General features: G+C 48.3%; 2 protein-coding genes and 1 pseudogene across 2 annotated transcripts; all 3 read right to left on the reverse strand.

Moving 5' to 3' along the window:
- Positions 1 to 5,607: 5,607 nt before the first annotated feature.
- On the reverse strand, positions 5,608 to 6,360 carry LOC140525450 (uncharacterized). The gene has a single exon (XM_072640864.1). It carries the CDS (start codon positions 6,358 to 6,360, stop codon positions 5,608 to 5,610), a length of 753 nt encoding a protein of 250 aa, XP_072496965.1.
- An 8,475-nt stretch (positions 6,361 to 14,835) lies between these two features.
- LOC140525452 (small ribosomal subunit protein eS24 pseudogene) lies at positions 14,836 to 15,230 on the reverse strand (annotated as a pseudogene).
- A 1,925-nt stretch (positions 15,231 to 17,155) lies between these two features.
- Positions 17,156 to 17,872, reverse strand: LOC140525451 (uncharacterized). Its single transcript, XM_072640865.1, has one exon. It carries the CDS (start codon positions 17,870 to 17,872, stop codon positions 17,156 to 17,158), a length of 717 nt encoding a protein of 238 aa, XP_072496966.1.
- Positions 17,873 to 21,632: the final 3,760 nt, after the last annotated feature.

The following is a 21,632-nucleotide window of genomic DNA, read 5'->3' on the forward strand; positions in this document are numbered from 1 at the left end:
TGAACAAGAAAAAACGGGATGAGATAGAGACACATTCACAAAGAGTCAGAGACAGAGAAATGAGGACAGAGGGGGAAAGGGAGAGGGAGACTGGGAAGGAGAAAAGAGAGGCAGAGATAGAGAGGATTCATAATTGTTGGGGAACCTCCTAGGAGAGGCAGGAGATGAGGGGGTCACAACTAGAACAATTGCCTCAGTCAAGGAGAACTTCCCACTCTCACCAGCCCCAAGAAGGAGAGAGAGGATGGTATAGCAGGTGTTTGGGGCTTAGCAAAGGAAGGAAAACCAGAGCCCCAAGTCATAACCTCTGTTATCTCTGTCGAAGGGGAAGTGAGGTCTTCTCCTCAGAGGGAGAAGCTCAGATTGCTGGAGGATGCTTGGCCAAAGCAGCAGCCACAGGTGAGAGAAAGGCAGGTGGCCACAACTCAGTCAGGGCATTGTCTCCCATCAAGGAGCTCTCAGCCAGATAAAAGAGAAGTGATTCGGTCTGACCAGGTGACTATAATGAAAATGTACTCAATAGGAAAGTATATGTAAAACCTATACAGAATTGTATGCAATCGTGGGGAGGGAGGGGGGTAGTGGGGGTAAGTGTGGGGGGGATAAAATCTCAATTGTATGGCAGTGATTGTTAAACATTAAAAAATAATAATAATAAAATTAAAAAAAAAAGAATCATCCCCATAAGAACTGTTTGTCTTCTCTAATGAGCCAGAGCACAAGGCAATGTCCCCTCAGGGGAACTCCCTGCCCATCCAGTCCATATTTATTAAGCACCTACTATGTGCCAGCACTGTGTTTAGAACTGGGGAAATAACCAACCAAAAAGAAAGACAGTCCCTGCCCTCCAGGACCTTACAATCTCAGGGGAGAAGGATCAAGGATTCAGGAAGGGAGGATTGAAGCCTGGGGGCATTTGGTGCTGTGGGAGCTTGTTCTAAGGAGGTGAATTCTGTCACGGCAGCAGATGTATTGTCGGGGCTCTGTGAGCCCAGTCTCTACCCTCTCGAAGGAAGGGGCTGAGAGGAGTCTGACCCTCTTTCTCCTGCCCTCCAATCAGAGGGTCGAGGAGGCTGAGGGAGGTGAGATCGATCCAGACTGGAATTAGCAGCATAGGCATGAGAGCAGAGGTGATGAGCTGGTCCTGGGAGCCCCAGATGCAAAGTGGGAGGGAGCACACTCCAATATGGGGCCTCTAAAGCTGCAGAAATCCTTCAGGGCCCATGACCCACATCCCTTCCAGGTGCCCATGGGTTGGTCTTGTCCGTCTTGGGCTATGAAATTTCCCCCTGAAAACTCTGGAAAGCTCCTTCTTCCCCTCCTTGACCCAGCCACCTGTGCACAGTCAGCCTTCAAAAAACAAGAGTCAAGTGCTTTTTAGATGTGTCTCCTTTTGAGTTTATTCCAGGCTTGGTGTGGGGGATTGATTAGGGGAGTGATGCTAGATTGACCACAAGGCAAAGAGGGACATGGGGAGAGTCAGACCCTGGTGTCCTGGGACCTCCTATGGGGCATGATGATGCCCAGCTGGGTTGTGGCAACAGTGACTTAGCCTGGGTCTCATTGGTTGTGAGTCACAGGGGAACCAGTTTCCCTCCAAAAGGTGGGATTGGAGTTAGGGCCCTGCCCAGTGGCTGTGACCAAGGTGATGTGAGACATGGATGCTCCAAGGTCCTGTCATGTGCAATGGGGCAAGAGGTGCTCAGCAGCAGGACGAAGTGTAGGTGTTCTGGCAGGAGGGGACCCCACAGGACACAGGCTTGCAGCACACAGGCACACACAGAGCAGCTTTGCAGCAAACAGGCACGCAGCAGGCAGACTGGCAGGGGCTGGGCACACAGCAGGTGAGACTGCAGGGCCCAGTCTGGCAGCAGGTGGATTGGCAGGGGCTGGCTGCACAGCATGAGGGGGAGCAGCTGCCAGCTCCACAGACTGCCAGGTATCTGGTCACTACAGGGCAGGCAGGCTGGCAGAGCAGGACCACACAGGGGGCTGGGCGGCAGCAGGGACGGACACAGCAGACAGGCTTGTAGCAGACAGGCACGGAGCAAGTCGGCTGGCAGGTAAGGGAGCAGCTGGTGTGGCACATGTTGTCTGAGGTAGGTGGGATCTTGAGAGAGGAGCAGAGGAGGAGGGATGGAGTGTGACAGCTCCTTCCCCCTCAACCAAGGCTTTTATAGCCCTCTGCTAAGTGTGTTTGTGTGTGTGTGCATGTGCATGTGTCTGTGTTTGTGCCACAATAACCAAACATCTTATGACCCTTCTCTCCAGGTCCTTTCCTGGTATTTCTTTGATCCTCAGAAGTGTTTCTTGGGGGTTTGAGCATAATTTCATGTCTTAACCCCCAATGTCCCCCAGGTTTAATGACATCTGCCTTTTCATTTCTCCTTCTTCCTCAAAGCCAAACCCTAGACTCTTAGGTGAGTTCTTAAAGCAGGAAGCCCTCACCTTCCTGGTCTCATGGGGGATTGTGGATCTCTCCAAGAGCATCCAAACCCAAATGTTTACTAAACATGGATTTAATAACATGGAAAATGGAGTATGAACTTCCAGACTAAGGCTTGGGCACTGATCCTGATGAGTCACAGGGAGACTTCAGAAATGCCAAGTGAGAGGAATGACCAGGGATCCCCTGGGCATGCATGTATCTCTGGCCTAAGAGAACATGAGGGTCACTTGTTTTCTCCTGGCACAAGTACCCCATTGCTTCGGGAGCAGGAGCTGGCACTAGGAGCAAGGCTGTCTCCTCTTCCTGGCCCTGAATTAAAAAGTCCCATTTATGAGGTTTGAAACCCCAAGGCAATGGGAAAGCTGGCCCCACCACTGTCCCCTGAGCTCAGGAGGCTTCAGTGGCCTTAGGAAGAAACTGCATTGGAAAAGTTTCCTGAGCTGCCCCCTTCTGTATTGTCAAGGCAATTTTCACAGCACTGGTGGTGACTATGAATATGCCAGTGTAGTTCTCAATCACATGACTCTCCCTATGGAAGGCAGAAGAAAAATACTTATTTAGACACCAAAAAGCCAAATTCCAGACCCAGAGAGCCAAGTCTGTCATGGTGACCAAAAGTTTAATAAACGCAATCACTGCAGAGGGCAAAGGCGTTCCCAAACCTCTGCCCACCCCAGTCAGGGTCTATTCACAAGCATATACTCAAGAACCTGAGCCTTGATTTGCCCACCTGCCTGCATCCTCCCTCCTCCTTCCCAGCTGTGCCCACTCACTTGCTCCCAGTGCCACTTCACCCTTCCTGTTCCTCCTCTTCAGCAAGCTCCTCCACCACATGTGACTTACACTTCCAGGTGATTTAAGCAGGTCATGTGAGCCTATTAATGGATGAGAAAGACCTTTCCACTTAAATTGCTGTACCATTCAGCCCCAAGATCTTTCATGTTCATTACATAATCAAGTGGGGCAACTGGTATCAACAGATTTGTAACAGGGATAACAGAAAATACGCATTTATATTATCTTAGGCAACTGGTGTCAATACAACTTTGCGTAGTCAAGGGAATCCTAAATCATGCCAAGGCCTTTGGTTTTGCCACCACCAAAATGGGTTCTGAATTCCAAGAGAAAAATGATGTCTGGAGTTGTCTTGTACATATTGGTCTGTTTTTCTTGAATTTCAATCTTGGGCAATCTGCTCTTTCCAGGATGAAGCACATCTATAACCACCTGTTTGCACTGAAGAATCTGTCGTGAACGCCCTGGTTCTAATGGTTACCATGTCATTCATGGTGGTGGCTGACTACTTGACCAAGAGGGGAGGGAAATAGAAGCCTCTTTCTTATTGGTGGGAAGAGAAGAATCCTGCATCGTTTGTCATTCTTGCGGGAGAACCTCTTGCAGCTCCTTATTCCATTGTATACCCCAAAACTTTACAATTTGAGGTGACCCTTGAACCTTTGCAGGGTTAATCTACTAAATTTTGCTTTTCATATGCTCATTTAAAAGTGTCAAACTCTTCTGCACTTCTGTTACAGTTGTTCCCTGTATTATGATATCATCTAAGTAGTGGAGAAGCTTACACCAGGTAGCTCTAATTCCTCTAAATGTTCAGCCACAATCCTATAACAAATGGTGGAGCTATGCAGATATCCTTGTGGCCAACATGTAAAAGTATATTGTTGGCCCTCCCAAGTGGAAGCAAATTGGTCCAATAGTTTTGAATCTATTGGGATAACCAAGATAGCATTGGCTAAATCAATAACTGCATACCAAATCCCATCGTATTTCTGGATCCTTTCTATTAAGGTCATGGTATCCTGAAGAGCAGCACACAAGGCCCAGTCACCTTATTCAGTTGTCTACGATCCAGTGTCATCCTCCATGTCTCTTCTGATTTTTATAATAGCCAGTCAGGATTATTCCATCAAGTGGTTATAGGGACTAACACTCCCACCTCAACATATTTCTGGATCGTATTGGTAATTTCATCTTAGTAACATAAATCTATACACAATGCAGAGAACATCACCATCCCCAAGCCTTCCCCGTGCCAGGCTTCCCACAAACCAGGTCCCTTACACAAATCACCATCAGGCTCTCTCACTCACAGTGCCAAGCTGCCTGCTTGCTTACATCCTTCCTTTCTGACTGCTGTCTCCCTCACCCCCTTTCAGTTCTGCTCTAGCTCTCCCTATTCCTGTTATACACGTTCAGCAAGCTCCTCCAACTGCAGGTTCCATGTGCCTCAGACTTCCATGTGATCCAAGCTTGTCACATGGATCTATTAATGAATGGGAAAGATCTTTCCATTTAAATAACCATTACAGTCAGGCCCTCCAACATGGCCCTACTTGCATGTGGACCTGGGTGTCCCAGCTCCACCAGGACGAATAAGGAGGCATTGAAATCAAGAGAACATTTTATGACTGTCTGCATCAGCCCAGTTACTTCATGTAGTGGTAGCACTCAGACAAAGTCTCCAGAGATGCTGGGGCCAAGGTTATTGGATGTCATGCCCTTGAACTTGACACAGTGACATCAGGTGGATGAGGCAGAGGAAGGCTTCTAAGGCAAGGGAATAGCAGTTTGGTGGGCAGATTGATGAGTGTGAACATTTCAGAGTGTGGGGTGGAGATGGATGGGTCAAGTCATGGCTTAGCATGACTGTGGTGCCATGTGTGAATGGTATGAGAGTCACTGAATTCCTATCAAATGTGGCGTTCTGATCTCCCCAGATAGTGATGTTCAGTGCTTGTGACTTTCCCCACCATTCCAGTCATGAGCACAGGATAAGGAAAGAGGATAAATGAGAGGCCAGAAAAGTGGGTTGATGCTGTTTATTACATGGTGGGTTCCAGCATGGGATCATCCCCTGCATACCTTGAGCCTAGGAAGGATCTGAAAGCTGCAGACAGTACTGGGATGATGCATACTGAGCAAGGGGGACGTCGATGCAAGAGCCCTGATGGAGGCCAGGCAGGGTTGGAGGAGATTGGTAAGAGCCTCTACCTGCACCTGGGCTGAGTGAGGTGCTCAGGTGTAACTTGGTAGACAGAATACCTTTGGGGTTGTTGCCAGAGGTTGAGGCTGATATGTAGCATTTGAGTGAAGAAGCTGGCAGAAGATGGGTTGGGGTGACAGGAACAAGTGCCTTGTGGTCAGCAGCAAGGTTTTTGACCACAAGTGGTAGTGCAGCAGGCAGGTTTGCAGCAGGTGGGCTGGCAGATGAGGGACACAGAGGAGGAAGGGCGACAGCAAGTGGGGGCTGGACAGCAGGAAGGTGCACAGCAGCAAGAAGAGGAGGAAGTGTTGGTGCAGCAGGAGGGTGTGCAGGATAGAGGAACACAGCAGGTGGCTGGTCTGCACACAGGCCTGCAGAGGAGGGACACGCAGCAGGTAGGGCGGCAGCAGCTGGACTGGCAGCAGGAGGATGGTGGACAACAGGCTGTGGTCCCACAGCAAGTGGGCTTGTAGCACACAGGTAGGGCAATGAAGCAAGTAGGCTTGCAGCACACAGGGATGCAGCAGCAGGACTGCACTGTGCAGGGAGGCACACCACAGCTTGGGGCTTGGCAGCTAGATGCCTGGCAGCAAGATGGTGTGCAGGAGGATGTGCAGACAGACTGGCATTGACTGGCTTCGCAGGTTGACTGGCAGGTGGTGGGCACACAGCAGACTGGGCGGCATAGCAGGGTGAGGGGGCAGGTGTGAGGACAGCATGGTGCTGGGTAACAGCAAGGTCTGCAGCAGCTGGGCTCACAGCAGCTCTCTGGGCAGTCATCCACCTGCCAGGCAGAGTCTGTGCAAGAACTGGGCAAGCAGACATTGCTGCCATAGCTCCTGTCACTGGAGCAGACAGAGACAGCTGAGTTTGTGGGAACACAGGACCCAGAAAAGCAGGTGTCTGCCATGGTGGGGCAGATGTGTGGTGAGCGTTGGGCAGCAGAGAGGAGGAAAGGGCTGTAAATGAGGAGTTGATGCAAGGAGGAGCTGGTGCCTCACTGGGACTGTGCTTGTGGGTCTGCGTGTGTGTATATGTCTGTGTGTGTGTGTGTGTGTGTGTGTGTTCGTGAAAGAGAGAGAGAGAAAGAGAGAGAGAGAGAGAGAGAGTGCACCTGAGGGCTGTGTGTAAATGTGGTGTATCCCTGCGGTCTTTTATATCCCTCCTGCAGGAAAATGTGCCAGGAGTGACCAAGCCTGGTTCCCTGTTGTTGTTGATGGCTGGCTGCTTCCCTCAGAGCCCATCATTAGGTGATGGTGACATTGTCTAGGAGATGAGCAGAAGTCCATAAACAACCTCCATTTGGTTTCCATTTCCACCCTTTAGTAAACATCTATGAAGCCTCAGCTCCATGACAAAGGCCAAGTCCTGAGCATCTAGTGACAGAAATGAAAGCTGGTGGACTAAAGATCATCTGAGGGGAGACAAGGACCTAAGGGGCCAAGTTAGGAGAGGGAAGCATTGACAGGCAGAATCAGGGAGGCTTCTTGTACAGGGCCCTAGCTGGGAATTCTTGGAAGTAGAAGAGATGATAGGGGAGGAGCATTGTGAGCCTTCTCTGTATTTTGAGGAGACAGACTTTTTTTGGGAAACCAGCAGGCCCATCTGGCCAAATGTACCACTGACCCTACTTGGCATTGTACAGGATGTCTGGAAAGCAGAGGGAGAGACTGGGTAGGGCCGTGAATGGTCTGCAATGTAGTCATTTCTATTCTGTTTGATGGCTGGTCCTTGGAGTATAAAGGGACAGGACTAGATCTGGGTCTTCAGGACATCAGTGGGGCAGTTTCAGGAGAGGAGGCACCAAACATTCAGCTCCCAATAGTGTCCAGGGCGACAGAACCAGAATAAAATATATTATGGGAATGTGGAACAAAATGGATTAAACAGAAAAACACTGACAAAGTCCCGTTGATATTCAATCCACAGGGATCTTCATGCACTTGTCAGTGGTCCCCTTTTCTTTTTCTGATTCAAATGAATGGTCTAGAGAATAGACTGGAAAGAGGAAAGACTGGAAACCACTTTGTAGGGGTCTTTCCCTATGCCAGGTGATGGTGGTGAAGTGCTTCTATGGGCTAGTGGAAGTGTGGGTCAAGAGATGGAAATTAGAATGAGTGTGTGTGACAGTGAGACAGAGAAAGAGAGTGAGAGACTGGCAGAGAGAGAGAGACGAAAAAGTAGAGGGAGAGAGAGAAAGGAAAGAAGAGAGACACAGAGATGGAGATGACGATAGAGAGAGATGAGAGATAAAGAGAGACAGAAACACATAGAAAATCAGAATTAACAGGGAACCTCCTAGAACAGGTAGGAGATGAGGGAGGGTCACAGCCACAAGTAGAACAATTGCTCCAGGCAAGGAGAACCTCCCATTTTTTTCTCACCAGCCCCACAGGGCTGAGAGGGGATAGTGTAGTGGGTGCTTGGGACTTAGCAGAGGATGGAAAGAGGGAGCCCCAAGGCACAGCCTCTGTTTTCTCTGTCAAAGGGGAAGTGAGGTTTTTTCCTCAGAGGAGGAAGCTGCAACTGCTGGTGGATGCTTGGCCAGAGGAGAAGTCACAGGTGGGAGAAAGGCAGGTGGCCAGAGCTCAGTCAGGGCATTGTCACCACTAAGGAAGCTCCCAAATCAGATCAGGGGATAAGTTGTTCAGCCTGGCCAGGCAATTGTCTCCAGGGTCATTATGAAGCACAGCCTTGTAGCAGAGAATCCTGAAGGTTTGGGATTCTGCTGGTTAGTCTAGAGTTTTCTTCAAACTCTGAAGTGGCTGTAGATGCTGGAGGAGGGTAGTTGGGGGCATGCTTGTAGGGCCATAAGGGAGGACTCGCACAGGGAAAGTGTTTATACAGTGGTCAGAAGAAGTGATCCAAGGACCCTTTCAAGGAGTCTCTGAAGAACTTTGGAATTGAGTGTGTGACAGGGGAGAAACTGGCACAGAACCACTCAGCATGGTGTGTCCACATCAGAGATGGTGCTGTGCTCTATGAGCAACGCAGAATGGAAGTAGGTCAGAAGAAGTGTGAGATGTGTGAAGTTAGAGAATTCACACCAAGTGTTCACATGAACCACTTTTGCCTGACCTGCGTTTGACCTTCTGAGCTTGTATTGAGCTGATCAGTCCCAGTTGGCCACACTGGACACAGACTCTAACATCACAATGGCCTTTTGGTCCTCTAAGAAGGAAGGACAGGCAGTGAGAATTGTCTGGCAGCTGACATCCACCAGAACAACACACCCACATCCCACAGACCCATGCAGAACCACAAACACATACACACTTGCACAAGTGCACATGTACACACACCAACATACATGCAGACACATGCACAGGAAATTGTATGCACAGCATGCCAACATGCATGAACACATGCACAATAGCACACGTAGCCCACCAGTATGCATGCACATGCACACACACACATACATGTGTACATACCTGCACCCATGCAAGGAATCAACTCATGCACTCACATTCACACAGAGACACATACTTTCATGCACCTATGTGCACACACACATACATTCACACACACAAAGAGGCTCCTGGCTGCCCAGTGCTCCTCATGGATGCCCTGTTCCTAGTCTACAGGATTCCCTGACCCTTCTCTTGTCTGTGAGCCTGACTGCACCAACATGTTGCTCCAGGAAGTTCCAGGACAAATCACCTGGATTCCCTCCCACAAACCACAAGAGGGATAGAATCTTATCCCCATAAAAACTGCTTGTCTTCTCTAATGAGCCAGAGCAGAAGGCAATGTCTCCTCAGGGGAACTCCCTGCCCATCCAGTCCATATTTATTAAGTACATACTACGTGCTAGCACTGTGATTAGAACTGGGGAAATAACCAACCAAAAAGAAAGACAGTCCCTGCCCTCCAGGACCTTACAATCTCAGGGGAGAAGAATGAAGGTTTCAGGAAGGGGGGGCTGAAGCCTGGGGGCATTTGGGGCTGTTGGAGCCTGTTCTATGGAGTTGAATTCTGTCACAGCAGCAGATGTAATGTGGGGGCTCTGTGGGCCCAGTCTCTACCCTTTCCAAGGAAGGGGCTAGAGGAGTCTGACCCTCTTTCTCCTGCCCTCCAATCAGAGGGGAGAGGAGGCTGAGGGAGGTGAGATCAATCCAGACTGGAATCAGCAGCACAGACATGACATCAGAGGTGATGAGCTGGTCCTGGGAGCCCCAGATGCAAAGTGGGAGGGAGCACACTCCAATATGGGGCCTCTAAAGCTGCAGAAATCCTTCAGGGCCCATGACCCACATCCCTTCCAGGTGCCCATGGGTTGGTCTTGTCCCTCTTGGGCCATGAAATTTCCCCCTGAAAATTCTGGAAAGCTCCTTCCTCCCCCTCCTTGACCCAGCCACCCCTACACAGTCAGCCTTCAGAAAATAAGAGTCAAGTGCTTTTTAGACATGTCTCCTTTTGAGTTTATTCCAGGCTTGGTGTGGGGGATTGACTAGGGGAGTGATGCTAGATTGACCACAAGACAAAGAGGGACATGGGGAGAGTCCAGCCATGGTGTCCTGGGACCTCCTATGGGGCGTGATGATGCCCCACTGGGTTGTGGCAACAGTCACTTAGACTGGGTCTCATGGGTTGTGAGTCACAAGGGAACCAGAGTTTATCTCCAACACGTGGGATTGGAGTGAGGGCCCTGCCCAGTGGCTGTGACCAAGGTGATGTGAGACATGGATGCTCCAAGGTCCTGTCACTTGCAATGGGACAAGAGGTGCTCAGCAGCAGGACGAAGTGTAGGTGTCCTGGCAGGAGGGGACCCCACAGGACACAGGCTTGCAGCACACAGGCACACACAGAGCAGCTTTGCAGCAAACAGGCACGCAGCAGGCAGACTGGCAGGGGCTGGGCACACAGCAGGTGAGACTGCAGGGCCCACTCAGGCAGCAGGTGGATTGGCAGGGGCTGGCTGCACAGCATGAGGGGGAGCAGCTGCCAGCTCCACAGACTGCCGGGTAGCTGGTCACTACAGGGCAGGCTGGCTGGCACAGCAGGACCACAGAGGGGGCTGGGCGGCAGCAGGGACGGACACAGCAGACAGGCTTGCAGCATACAGGCACAGAGCAGGTCGGCTGGCAGCTAAAGGAGCAGCTGGTGTGGCACATGTTGTCTGAGGTGGGTGGGATCTTGAGAGAGGAGCAGAGGAGGAGGGATGGAGTGTGACAGCTCCTTCCCCCCCAACCAAGGCTTTTATAGCCCTCTGCTAAGTGAGTTTGTGTGTGTGTGTGTGCACGTGCATGTGTCTGTGTTTGTGCCACAATAACCAAACATCTTATGACCCTTCTCTCCAGGTCCTTTCCTGGTGTATCTTTGATCATAAGAAGTGTTTCTTGGGTGTTTGAGCATACTTTCATGTCTTAGCCCCCAGCGTCCCCCAGGTTTAATGACATCTGCCTTTTCATTTCTCCTTCTTCCTTCAAAGCCAAACCCTAGCCTCTTGGGTGAGTTCTTAAAGCAGGAAGCCCTCACCTTCCTGGTCTCATGGGGGATTGTGGATCTCTCCAAGAGCTTCCAAACCCACATGTTTACTAAACATGGATTCAATAACAAGGATAATGGAGTATGAACTTCCAAACTAAGGCTTTGGCCCTGATCCTGATGAGTCACAGGGAGGTTTCAGAAAATGACAAGTGAGAGGAATGACCAAGGATCCCCTGGGCATGCATGTAGCTCTGGCCTAAGACAACGTGATGGTCACTTGTTTTCTCCTGGCACAAATACCCCATTGCTTCGGGAGCAGGAGCTGGCACTAGGGGCAAGGCTGTCTCCTCTTCCTGGCCCTAAATTAAAAAGTCCCATTTATGAGCTTGAAAAGCCCAAGGCAACGGGAAAGCTGGCCCTACCACTGTCCCCTGAGCTCAAGAGGCTTCAGTGGCCTTAGGAAAAAACTGTATTGGAAAAGTTTCCTGAGCTGCCCTCTTCTGTATTATCAAGGCAATTTTCACAACACTCGTGGTGACTATCAATATGCTAGTGTAGTTCTCAATCACATGACTCTCCATATAGAAGGCAGAAGAAAAACACTTATTTAGACACCAGAGAGCCAAATTCCAGACCCAGAGAGCCAAATCTGTCATAGTGACCAAAACTGTAATAAGCACAATCACTATAGAGGGCAAAGGCGTTCCCAAGCCTCTGCCCACCCTAGCCAGGGTCTTGTCACAAGCGTAAACTCAAGAAACTGAGTGTTGATGTGCCCACCTGCCTGCCTCCTGGTTCTGCTTCACCCTTCCTGTTCCTCCTCTTCAGCAATTTCCTTTTAACACGTCATTTAGACTTCCAGGTGATTTCAGAAGGTCATGTGAGCCTATGAATATATGAGAAAGACTTTTCCACTTTAATTGCTGTACCCTTCAGCCCCAAGATCTTTCACATTCATTACATACGTTAGTGGCACAACTGGTATCAACAGCATTGTCACAGGGATAACAGAAAATAAGCATTTACATTATCTTAAGCAGCTGGTGTCAATAGAACTTTACAATAATATAATGGGGATCATAGAAAATGAACACATAAATCAATATCTTAGGGTGGGATTGGAGCACAAGCACCCTATCATTCTCTTCTCAAATGAATGGGGCCTAAAATCTTGTGGTAAGGGATGAAGCTCTCTTCTTCCATACCTACTTCTGGCTGACATTGGACATAGAGCTGTGTCTGCCCAAAGAGATCCCCTTTGAAAGATCTGTTGTTCAGCTGGCATCTGTAGCTTGGTCGACTTCAAGTCCAGAGATGGCACATCAGCTTCAAGGTTAGGGGGGGACATCTGGCTTAAGAGATCAGGCATCTCAGGTGGAGGGTATGAAGCCCATAGGAAACAAAACTAGCAAACAAGTTTAACAGACAAAAAGCCAAAAAGAAACAAGAAGGAAAGAACTAGAAGTGGGGTCAGCCATGCTTTTGGAGTCCATGAACCCACTCTGATAGCCTCGTTCATAGTAGAATATATGAGCTAAGGGTGTAATTTGGTAAACATCCTCTCCTGAACAAACAAGTTGTGGTATTGTCTTTCCATGTGCTGTAATTCCTGCAGCTCTTGGAACGTCACCTGGTTTCCATTTTACCCATGCTTTAGCTCCCAATTTTATTCTGTCAGTAGACCCAATCTTTCAGTTCCTCTGCTAGTTATTTCAGAAGGAGGGTCAGTTTTCACAACTGGTATTTTTCACAAGGAATAATAATCACTTGAACTATTCTATCAATTTTACAAAATTATATGGGTTCATCACCTAAATTTTGGAATGTCACAAGAATTTCTCCTTGATAATTAGAATCTATCACTGCCGTCAACATACGTATTCCTTGAGCTGCTAATCCTGATTTAGGTAATATCCATGCAAAATCATTCTTAGGGATTGCCATCTGTATTCCAGCAGATACTGTTCTTATTGCTTTCTTATGCAACCAAAATTCCTCTAAACAATGTAAATCATATCCTGCCAAACCAGGTGTCCCTGGGTACAGTGCTGGGACATCTGGTCTCACAGGCCAACGCTCAACATTTGGAATCTTATATGTTTGTTGTTTTCTAACTTGCAGATTTGTGGTCATCATTGTGGCTGGAGGTTTATTTCCTCCCAATGGTCTACTATTGAAATTACGTAAAGCAATAAACAAATTATCTTTCCAATGTTGATAAGAATTATTAGAACTTAACTGCCTTTACTTTTCTTTCCATGATCCATTCATCCTTTCAATTAACGCAGATGATTGTGGATAATATGGAATATGATATATCCATTCTATGTTGTTTAATATACAATATCTTCATTTCATTACCTTTGAAGTGTAACCCATTCTCGTTTTGAATCTGCATTGGGGTTCCATAATGACTTCTACTATCTGAAGTTTTACATGTATTTTTCTGGGTCATATTCTTATAGGGACAAGCCATTAGTACACGTGAATAGGTGTCAACACAAGTACATATAAATTTGTATCCTTCATGTTGGTATAGGGATCGAATATAATCTATTCGCCAAATTTCAGCTGATACTTTCCCCCTTGCTATCTCTCCAGTTAGTACTTGAGAAACAGTTTGTTCCTTTTCCAGTTGACATATATAACATTCTTCTGCTACTTGTTATAGCAATGAATGAGAGATATTAGGTCTTGTACCCACTGGTGCGTGGCCTGGGCCCCTAAGTGGCCTGCCATTTGATGGACCCATTTAGCTAGTACTGAATCATCAGTTGATGTGAGAGTAGGGACAATATATTGAGTAGCATCTTTGCTAGTCAATCAGCATGTGCGTTGTACTCACATTCTGGCATGGTGATGGCCACGTGAACATCTACATTAAAAATTGAGAAATTAGTAACCAAAAACATGTCTCATATATCTTCCCACAATTCTTTGCCCCAGACTTGTTTGCCATGAATTTCCCAATTTTGATTTTTCCACATGGGCATCGATTTACTAACCCTTTAGTTCCCATGAATCAGTGAATAGATGACACTGTCCTCCTTGTCCTGTTTAGATAACTTGGTATACTGCCATAAGTTCACCATATTGACTACTTCCACCTATCCCAGTACTTTCCAAAGTCTGCCTAGTATATGGGTTATAGGCTCCTGCTTTCTAATATCTTTTATGGGCCCAATACTTTGCTGTCCCATTAGTAAACTATGCATATCTCTTTTGTCCTTCACTCAATCCGTCGTATACTTCATTCCATTTTACCAAGGACTCTAACAACTCTTGCTTTGGTTCAGGGGTATGTCACTTCCCTCAGTATCTGTACTTGATATAGATTCATGTAAAGCAGAAAGTCCACTTTTGCCTGTTTTAGATCTATTTTGAATATGCCATTTCCATTTAATCATGCTAGCTTCCTCTGCATGTCCAATTCTGTGAGTCATTGGTGTGCTCATTACCCAAGTCACCATTGGGATTCCATGCCCTAAAGTCAGCAGTTTAGTTTCTACCTAATACAAATATGAAGCTAACAATTGCTTTCCCAAAGGGGTATATTGAGCTGCTGATGAAGGGAGTTTCCTCGACCAAAATCCTAAGGGTGTGTTTCAGCTTTGTTGGTTTTGCCATCAAGTCCTGTTTGCTTATTCATCCTGCGCAGTCACTTGTCATTCCACCAGGCCACTTATCATAGGCCATAAATCGAGGGCCAACTGTATAGTGGCCTTTACTTCTTCAAAATCTTTACTCTGCTCAAGTCCTGAATCAAATCCATATTCTTTCCTAGCAGTTTTAGGTAAGGATTTCAAAATTTGTCCTAGGTGTGGCATGTGATGTCATTAATATTGAAATGAGCCTATAAACTTGTGGACCTGTTTATTTTGAAATTTCTATGTAGTTTATATATGTTCCGATAAAAAAATTATCCTCTTGAATAAACAACATCCCTAGTGCCTTTCATTCCTTCTTTTTTCCAGCCCTGACATTTGCCTTTGCAGTGCCCCTGATTTTCTGCATTCTGTTCTTGCGTTCCTTACTCTGCTTTCTTGATGCTTTTTTGTTCTCATGCAGGCCATGCCTTGCAAGTCTGTGCTTTGCTTCATTTTCTTTACGTAGTCAAGGGAATCGTAAATCATGCCAAGACCTTTGGTTTTGCCACCACCAAAATGGGTTCTGAATCCAAAGACAAAAGTGATGTCTGGAGTTGTCTGGTACCTATTGGTCAATTTTTCTTGAATTTCAGTCTGGGGCACTCTGGTCTTTCGAGGATGAAGGACATCTATGACCATTTGTTCACAATGAAGAATCTGTCATGAACATCCTCGTTCTAATGGTTACCAAATCATTCATGGTGGTGGCTGGCTCCATGACTACCAGGGGAGGGAAACGTGGGCCTCTTTCTTATTGGTGGGGAGAAGAAAATCCTGAAACTTTTGTCGGTCTTGCAGGAGAATCTCTTGTCAGTGTTCCAGGAGAATCTCTTGCAGCTCCTTATTACATTGTATACCCCAAAACTTTACAATTTGAGCTGACCCTTGAACCTTTGCAGGGTTAATCTCCCACCTTTTCCTTTTCCTATGCTCAATTAAAAGTGTCAAACACTTCTCCATTTCTTTTACAGTTGTTCCCTGGATTTTGATATCATCTATGTAGTGGAGAAGCTGTACATCAGGTAGCTCTAATTAATCTAAATGTTCAGCCGCAATCCTAGGACAAATGGTGGAGCTATGCAGATATTTTTGTGGCCAACATGTAAAAGTATAATGTCGGCCCTTCCAAGTGAAAGCAAATTGGTCCTATAGTTTAGAATCTTTTGGGATAATCAAGAGAGCATTGGCTAAATCAATAACTGCATGCCAACTCCCATCATATTTCTGGATCCTTTCTATTAAGGTCATGGTATCTGGAAGAGCAGCACACAAGGGAGCAGTCACTTTATTCAGCTGTCTATAGTCCACTGTCATCCTCCATGTCTCATCTGATTTTCATAATGGCCAGTTAGGATTATTCCATAAGGTGGTTGTAGGGACTAACACTCCTACCTCAACATATTCCTATATAGTATTGGTAATTTTATCTTAGTAACATAAATCTATACACAATGCGAAGAATACCACCATCCCCAAGCCTTCCCCCTGCCAGGCTTCCCACATACTGCCTCGCCAAAAATTGGTTCCTTTACACAAATCAGCTCCCTTACACAAATCACAATCAAGATCTCTCACTCACAGTGGCCAGCTGCCTGCTTGCTTGCATCCTTCCTTTCTGACTATTCTCTCCCTCACTTCCTTTCAGTTCTGCTCTAGCTCTGCCTATTCCTGTTGTACATGTTCAGCAAGCTCCTCCCACTACACGTTCCATGTGACTCAGACTTCTATGTGACCCAAGCTGGTCACATGGACCTATTAATGAATGGGAAAGATCTTTCCATTTAAATAACCATTACAGTCAGGCCCTCCAACATGGCCCTTCTTGCATATGCACCCAGGTGTCCCAGCTCCACCAGGAGGAATAAGGAGGCATTGAAATCAAGAGAGCATTTTATGACTGTCTGCATCACCCCAGTTCCTTCATGTAGTGGTAGCACTCAGACTAAGGCTCCAGAGATGCTGGGGCCAAGATTATTGGATGTCATGCCCTTGAACTTGACACAATGACCTCAGAGGATGAGGCAGAGGAAGAGTTCTAAGGCAAGGGAATAGCAGGTTGGTGGTCAGGCTGATGGGTGTGAACATTTCAGTGTGTGGGATGGAGATGGATGGGTCAAGTCATGGCTTAGCATGACCATGGTGACATGTGTGCATAGTTTGAGAGTCACTGGATTACTATCAAATGTGGCATTCTGATCTCCCCAGATAGTGTTCAATGCTTGTGACTTTCCCCACCAGCCCAGTTATGAGCACAGGATAAGGAAAGAGGACAAATGAGAGGCCAGGAAGGTGGGGTGATGCTGTTTATTACATGGTGGGTCCCAGCATGGGATCATTCCCTGCATGCCTTGATCGTAGGAAGGATCTGAAAGCTGCAGACAGTAGTGGGATGATGCATACTGAGCAAGGGGGACGTCAAAGCAAGAGCCCTGATGGAGGCCAGGCAGGGTTGGAGGAGATTGGTAAGAGACTCAACCTGCACCTGGGCTGAGTGAGGTGCTCAGGTGTAACTTGGTAGACAGAATACCTTTGGGGTTGTTGCGAGAGGTTGAGGCTGATATGTAGCATTTGAGTGAGGAAATTGGCATAAGATGGGTTGGGGTGACAGGAACAAGTGCCTTGTGGTCAACAGCAAGGTTTTTGACCACAGGTGGTAGTGCAGCAGGCAGGTTTGCAGCAGGTGGGCTGGCAGATGAGGGACACAGAAGAAGAAGGGCGACAGCAAGTAGAGGCTGGACAGCAGGAAGGTGCACAGCAGCAAGAGGAGGAAGATGTGTTGGTGCAGCAGGAGGGTGTGCAGGAGAGAGGCACACAGCAGGTGGGTGGGCTGCACACAGGCCTGCAGACGAGGGACACACAGCAGGGAGGGCGGCAGCAACTGGGCTGGCAGCAGGAGGACACTGGACAAGAGGTTGTGGTCCCACAACAGCTGAGCTTGTAGCACACAGGGACGCGGAAGCAGGACTGCAGTGCACAGACAGGCACGCAGCAGGTAGGGGCTTGGCAGCTAGATGTGTGGCAGCAGGATGGGGAGCAGGACGAGGTGCAGACAGGCTGGCAGGGGCTGGGTTGACAGGCTGTTTGGCAGGTGGTGGGCACGCAGCAGACTGGACGGCACAGCAGGGTCAGGGGGCAGGTCGGTGGGCAGCATGGCGCTGGGCAGCAGCAGGGGGTGCAGCAGCTGGGCTCACAGCAGCTCTCTGGGCAGTCATCCAGCTGCCAGGAGGAGCCCGTGCAAGAACTGGGCAAGCAGACATTGCTGCCACAGCTCCTGTCACTGGAGCAGACAGAGACAGCTGAGTTTGTGGGAACACAGGACTCAGAAAAGCAGGTGTCTGCCATGGTGGGAGAAGCTGTGTGAGGAGCCTTGGGCAGCAGAGAGATGGAAAGGGCTGTAAATGAGGGGTTGCTGCAGGTAGGAGCTGGTGCCTCACTGGGACTGTGCTGGTGGGTCTATGTGTGTGTGTGTGTGTGTGTGTGTGTGTGTGTGTGTGTGTGTGTGTGTGTGTGTGTGTGTGTGTGTCAGAGAGAGAGAGAGGGCAATTGGGGGCTGTGTGTAAATGTGGTGAATCCTGGTGGTCTTTTATATCCCTCCTGCAGGAAAATGTGCCAGGAGTGACCAAACCTGGTTCCCTGTTGTTGATGGCTGGCTGCTTCCCTCAGAGCCCATCATTAGGTGATGGTGACATTGTCTAGGAGATGAGCAGAAGTCCATAAACAACCTCCATTTGGTTTCCATTTCCACCCTTTAGTAAACATCTATGAAGCCTCAGCTCCATGACAAAGGACAAGTCCTGAGCATCTAGTGACAGAAATGAAAGCTGGTGGACTAAAGATCATCTGAGGGGAGACAAGGACCTAAGGGGCCAAGTCAGGAGAGGGAAGCATTGACAGGCAGAATCAGGGAGGCTTCTTGTACAGGGCCCTAGCTGGGAATTCTTGGAAGTGGAAGAGGTGATGGGGGAGGAGCATTGTGAGCCTTCTCTGTATTTTGAGGAGACAGACTTTTTTGGGAAACCAGCAGGCCCATCTGGCCAAATGCACCACTGACCCTACTTGGCATTGTCCAGGACGTCTGCATAGCAACGGGAGAGACTGAGTAGGGCCGTGAATGGTCTGCAATGTAGTCATTTCTATTCTGTTTGATGGCTGGTACTTGGTGAACAACGGGACAGGACCAGACCTGGGTCTTCAGGACATCAATGGGGCAGCTTCAGGAGGGATGACACCAAATGTTCAGCTCCCAATAGTGTCCAGAGTGGCAGAACCAGAATAAAATATATTATGGGAAAGTGGAACAAAATGGATTAAACAGAAAGACACTGACAAAGTCCTGTTGATATTCAATCCACAGGGATCTTCATGTACTTGTCAGTGGTCCCCTTTTCTTTTTCTGTTTCAAATGAATGGTCTAGAGAATAGATTGGAAAGAGGAAAGAGGGGAGACCACTTTGTAAGGGTCTTTCCCTATGCCAGGTGATGGTGGTGAAGTGCTTCTATGGGCTAGTGCAAGTGTGGGTCAAGAGATGGAAATTTGAATGAGCGTGTGTGACAGTGAGACAAAGAGAAAGAGAGTGAGAGACTGGCAGAGAGAGAGAGAGAGATGACAAAGTAGAGGGAGAGAGAAAGGGAAGGAGAGAGACAGAGATGGAGATGATAATAGAGAGAGATGAGAGATAAAGAGAGACAGAGACACATAGAAAATCAGAATTAACAGGGAACCTCCTAGAAGAGGTAGGAGATGAGGGGGGTCACAGCCACAAGTAGAACAATTGCTCCAGGCAAGGAGAATCTCAAATTTATGGTGTCACCAGCCCCAGGGGCTGAGAGGGGATGGTGTAGTGAGTGCTTGGGACTTAGCAGAGGATGGAAAGAGGGAGCCCCAAGGCACAGCCTCTGTTTTCTCTGTCAAAGGGGAAGTGAGGTCTTCTCCTGAGAGGGAGAAGCTGCACCTGCTGGTGGGTGCTTGGTCAGTGGAGAAGTCACAGGTGGGAGAAAGGCAGGTGGCCAGAGCTCAGTCAGGGCATTGTCACCAATAAGGAAGCTCCCAACTGAGATCAGAGGATAAGTTGTTCAGCCTGGCCAGGTGACTGTCTCCAGGGTCATTATGAAGCACAGCCTTGTAGCAGAGAATCCTGAAGGTTTGGGATTCTGCTGGTTGCTCTAGAGTTTTCTTCAAACTCTGAAGTGGCTGTAGATGCTGGAGGAGGGTAGTTGGGTGCTTGCTTGTAGGGCCATAAGGGAGGACTCGCACAGGGCAAGTGTTTATACAGTGGTCAGAAGAAGTTATCCAAGGACCCTTTCAAGGAGTCTCTGAAGAACTTTGGAGTTCAGTGTGTGACATGGAAGCAGCTGGCACAGAACCACTCAGCCTGGTGTGTCCACATCTGAGATGGTGCTGTGCTCTATGAGCAAGGCAGAATGGAAGTAGGTCAGAAGAAGTGTGAGATGTGTAAAGTTAGAGAATTCACACCAAGTGTTCACATGAACTGCTTGTGCCTAACCTGCATTTGACCTTCTGAGCTTGTATTGAGCTGATCAGTCCCAGTTGGCCCCACTGCACGCAGACTCTAACATCACAATGGCCTTTTGGTCCTCTAAGAAGGAAGAACAGGCAGTGAGAATCCTTTGGCCGCTGACATCCACCAGAACAACACACCCATATCCCACAGACCCATGCAGAACCACAAACACATACACGTTTGCACAAGTGCACATGTACACACACCAACATACATGCAGACACATGCACACACGCACAGGAAATTGTACACCCAGCAGCCAACATGCATGCACACATGCACAAGGACCTGTGCACCCCCACCAATATGCATGCACACGCAAACCCACACACATGTACACACATGCATCAGTGCAAGCAATCCACTCATGCACTCACATGCACGCAGAGACACATACTTTCATGCACTTATGTGCACACACACACATTCACACACACAAAGAGGCACCTGGCTGCCTAGTGCTCCTCATGGATGTCCTATTCATAGTCTACAAGATTCCCTGACCCTTCTCTTGTCTCTGGGCCTGACTGCAGCAACATGTTGCTCCAGGAAGTTCTAGGACAAATCACCTGGATTCCCTCCCACAAACCACAAGAGGGATAGAATCTTATCCCCATAAAAACTGGTTGTCTTCTCTAATGAGCCAGAGCAGACGGCAGCGTCCCCTCAGGGGAACTCCCTGGCCATCCAGTCCATATTTATTAAGCACTTCCTATGTGCCAGCACTGTGCTTAGAACTGGGGAAATAACCAACCAAAAAGAAAGACAGTCCCTGCCCTCCAGGACCTTACAATCTCAGGGGAGAAGGATGAAGGATTCAGGAAGGGGGGCCTGAAGTCTGGGGGCATTTGGTGCTGTGGGAGCTTGTTCTATGGAGGTGAATTCTGTCACAGCAGCAGATGTAATGTGGGGGCTCTGTGGGCCCAGTCTCTACGCTTTCCAAGGAAGGGGCTGAGAGGAGTCTAACCCTCTTTCTCCTGCCCTCCAATCAGAGGGGAGAGGAGGCTGAGGGAGGCGAGATCAATCCAGACTGGAATTAGCAGCACAGGCATGAGATCAGAGGTGATGAGCTTGTCCAGGGAGCCCCAGATGCAAAGTGGGAGAGAGCACACTCCAATATGGGGCCTCTAAAGCTGCAGAAATGCTTAAGGGCCCATGACCCACATCCCTTCCAGGTACCCATGGGTTGGTCTTGTCCCTCTTGGGCCATGAAATATCTCCCTGAAAACTCTGCAAAGCTCCTTCCTCCCCCTCCTTGACCCAGCCACCCCTACACAGTCAGCCTTCAGAAAACAAGAGTCAAGTGCTTTTTAGATGTGTCTCCTTTTGAGTTTATTCCAGGCTTGGTGTGGGGGCTTGACTAGGGGAGTGATGCTAGATTGACCACAAGGCAAAGAGGGACATGGGGAGTCAGACCCTGGTGTCTTGGGACCTCTTATGGGGCGTGATGATGCCCAAGTGGGTTCTGACAATAGTGACTTAGCCTAGGTCTCATGGCTTGTGAGTCACAGAGGAAGCAGAGTTTATCTCCTACATGTGGGATTGGAGTGAGGGCCCTGCCCAGTGGCTGTGACCACAAT

The sequence above is a fragment of the Notamacropus eugenii genome, chromosome 2 (assembly GCF_028372415.1).
Source record: "Notamacropus eugenii isolate mMacEug1 chromosome 2, mMacEug1.pri_v2, whole genome shotgun sequence".
NCBI lineage: Eukaryota > Metazoa > Chordata > Mammalia > Diprotodontia > Macropodidae > Notamacropus > Notamacropus eugenii.

What these genes read in the sequence shown, in the direction of transcription:
- LOC140525451 (XM_072640865.1), bottom strand. Translation starts at nt 17,872, where the DNA reads ATGGCAGACACCTGCTTTTCTGAGTCCTGTGTTCCCACAAACTCAGCT.
- LOC140525450 (XM_072640864.1), bottom strand. Translation starts at nt 6,360, where the DNA reads ATGGCAGACACCTGCTTTTCTGGGTCCTGTGTTCCCACAAACTCAGCT.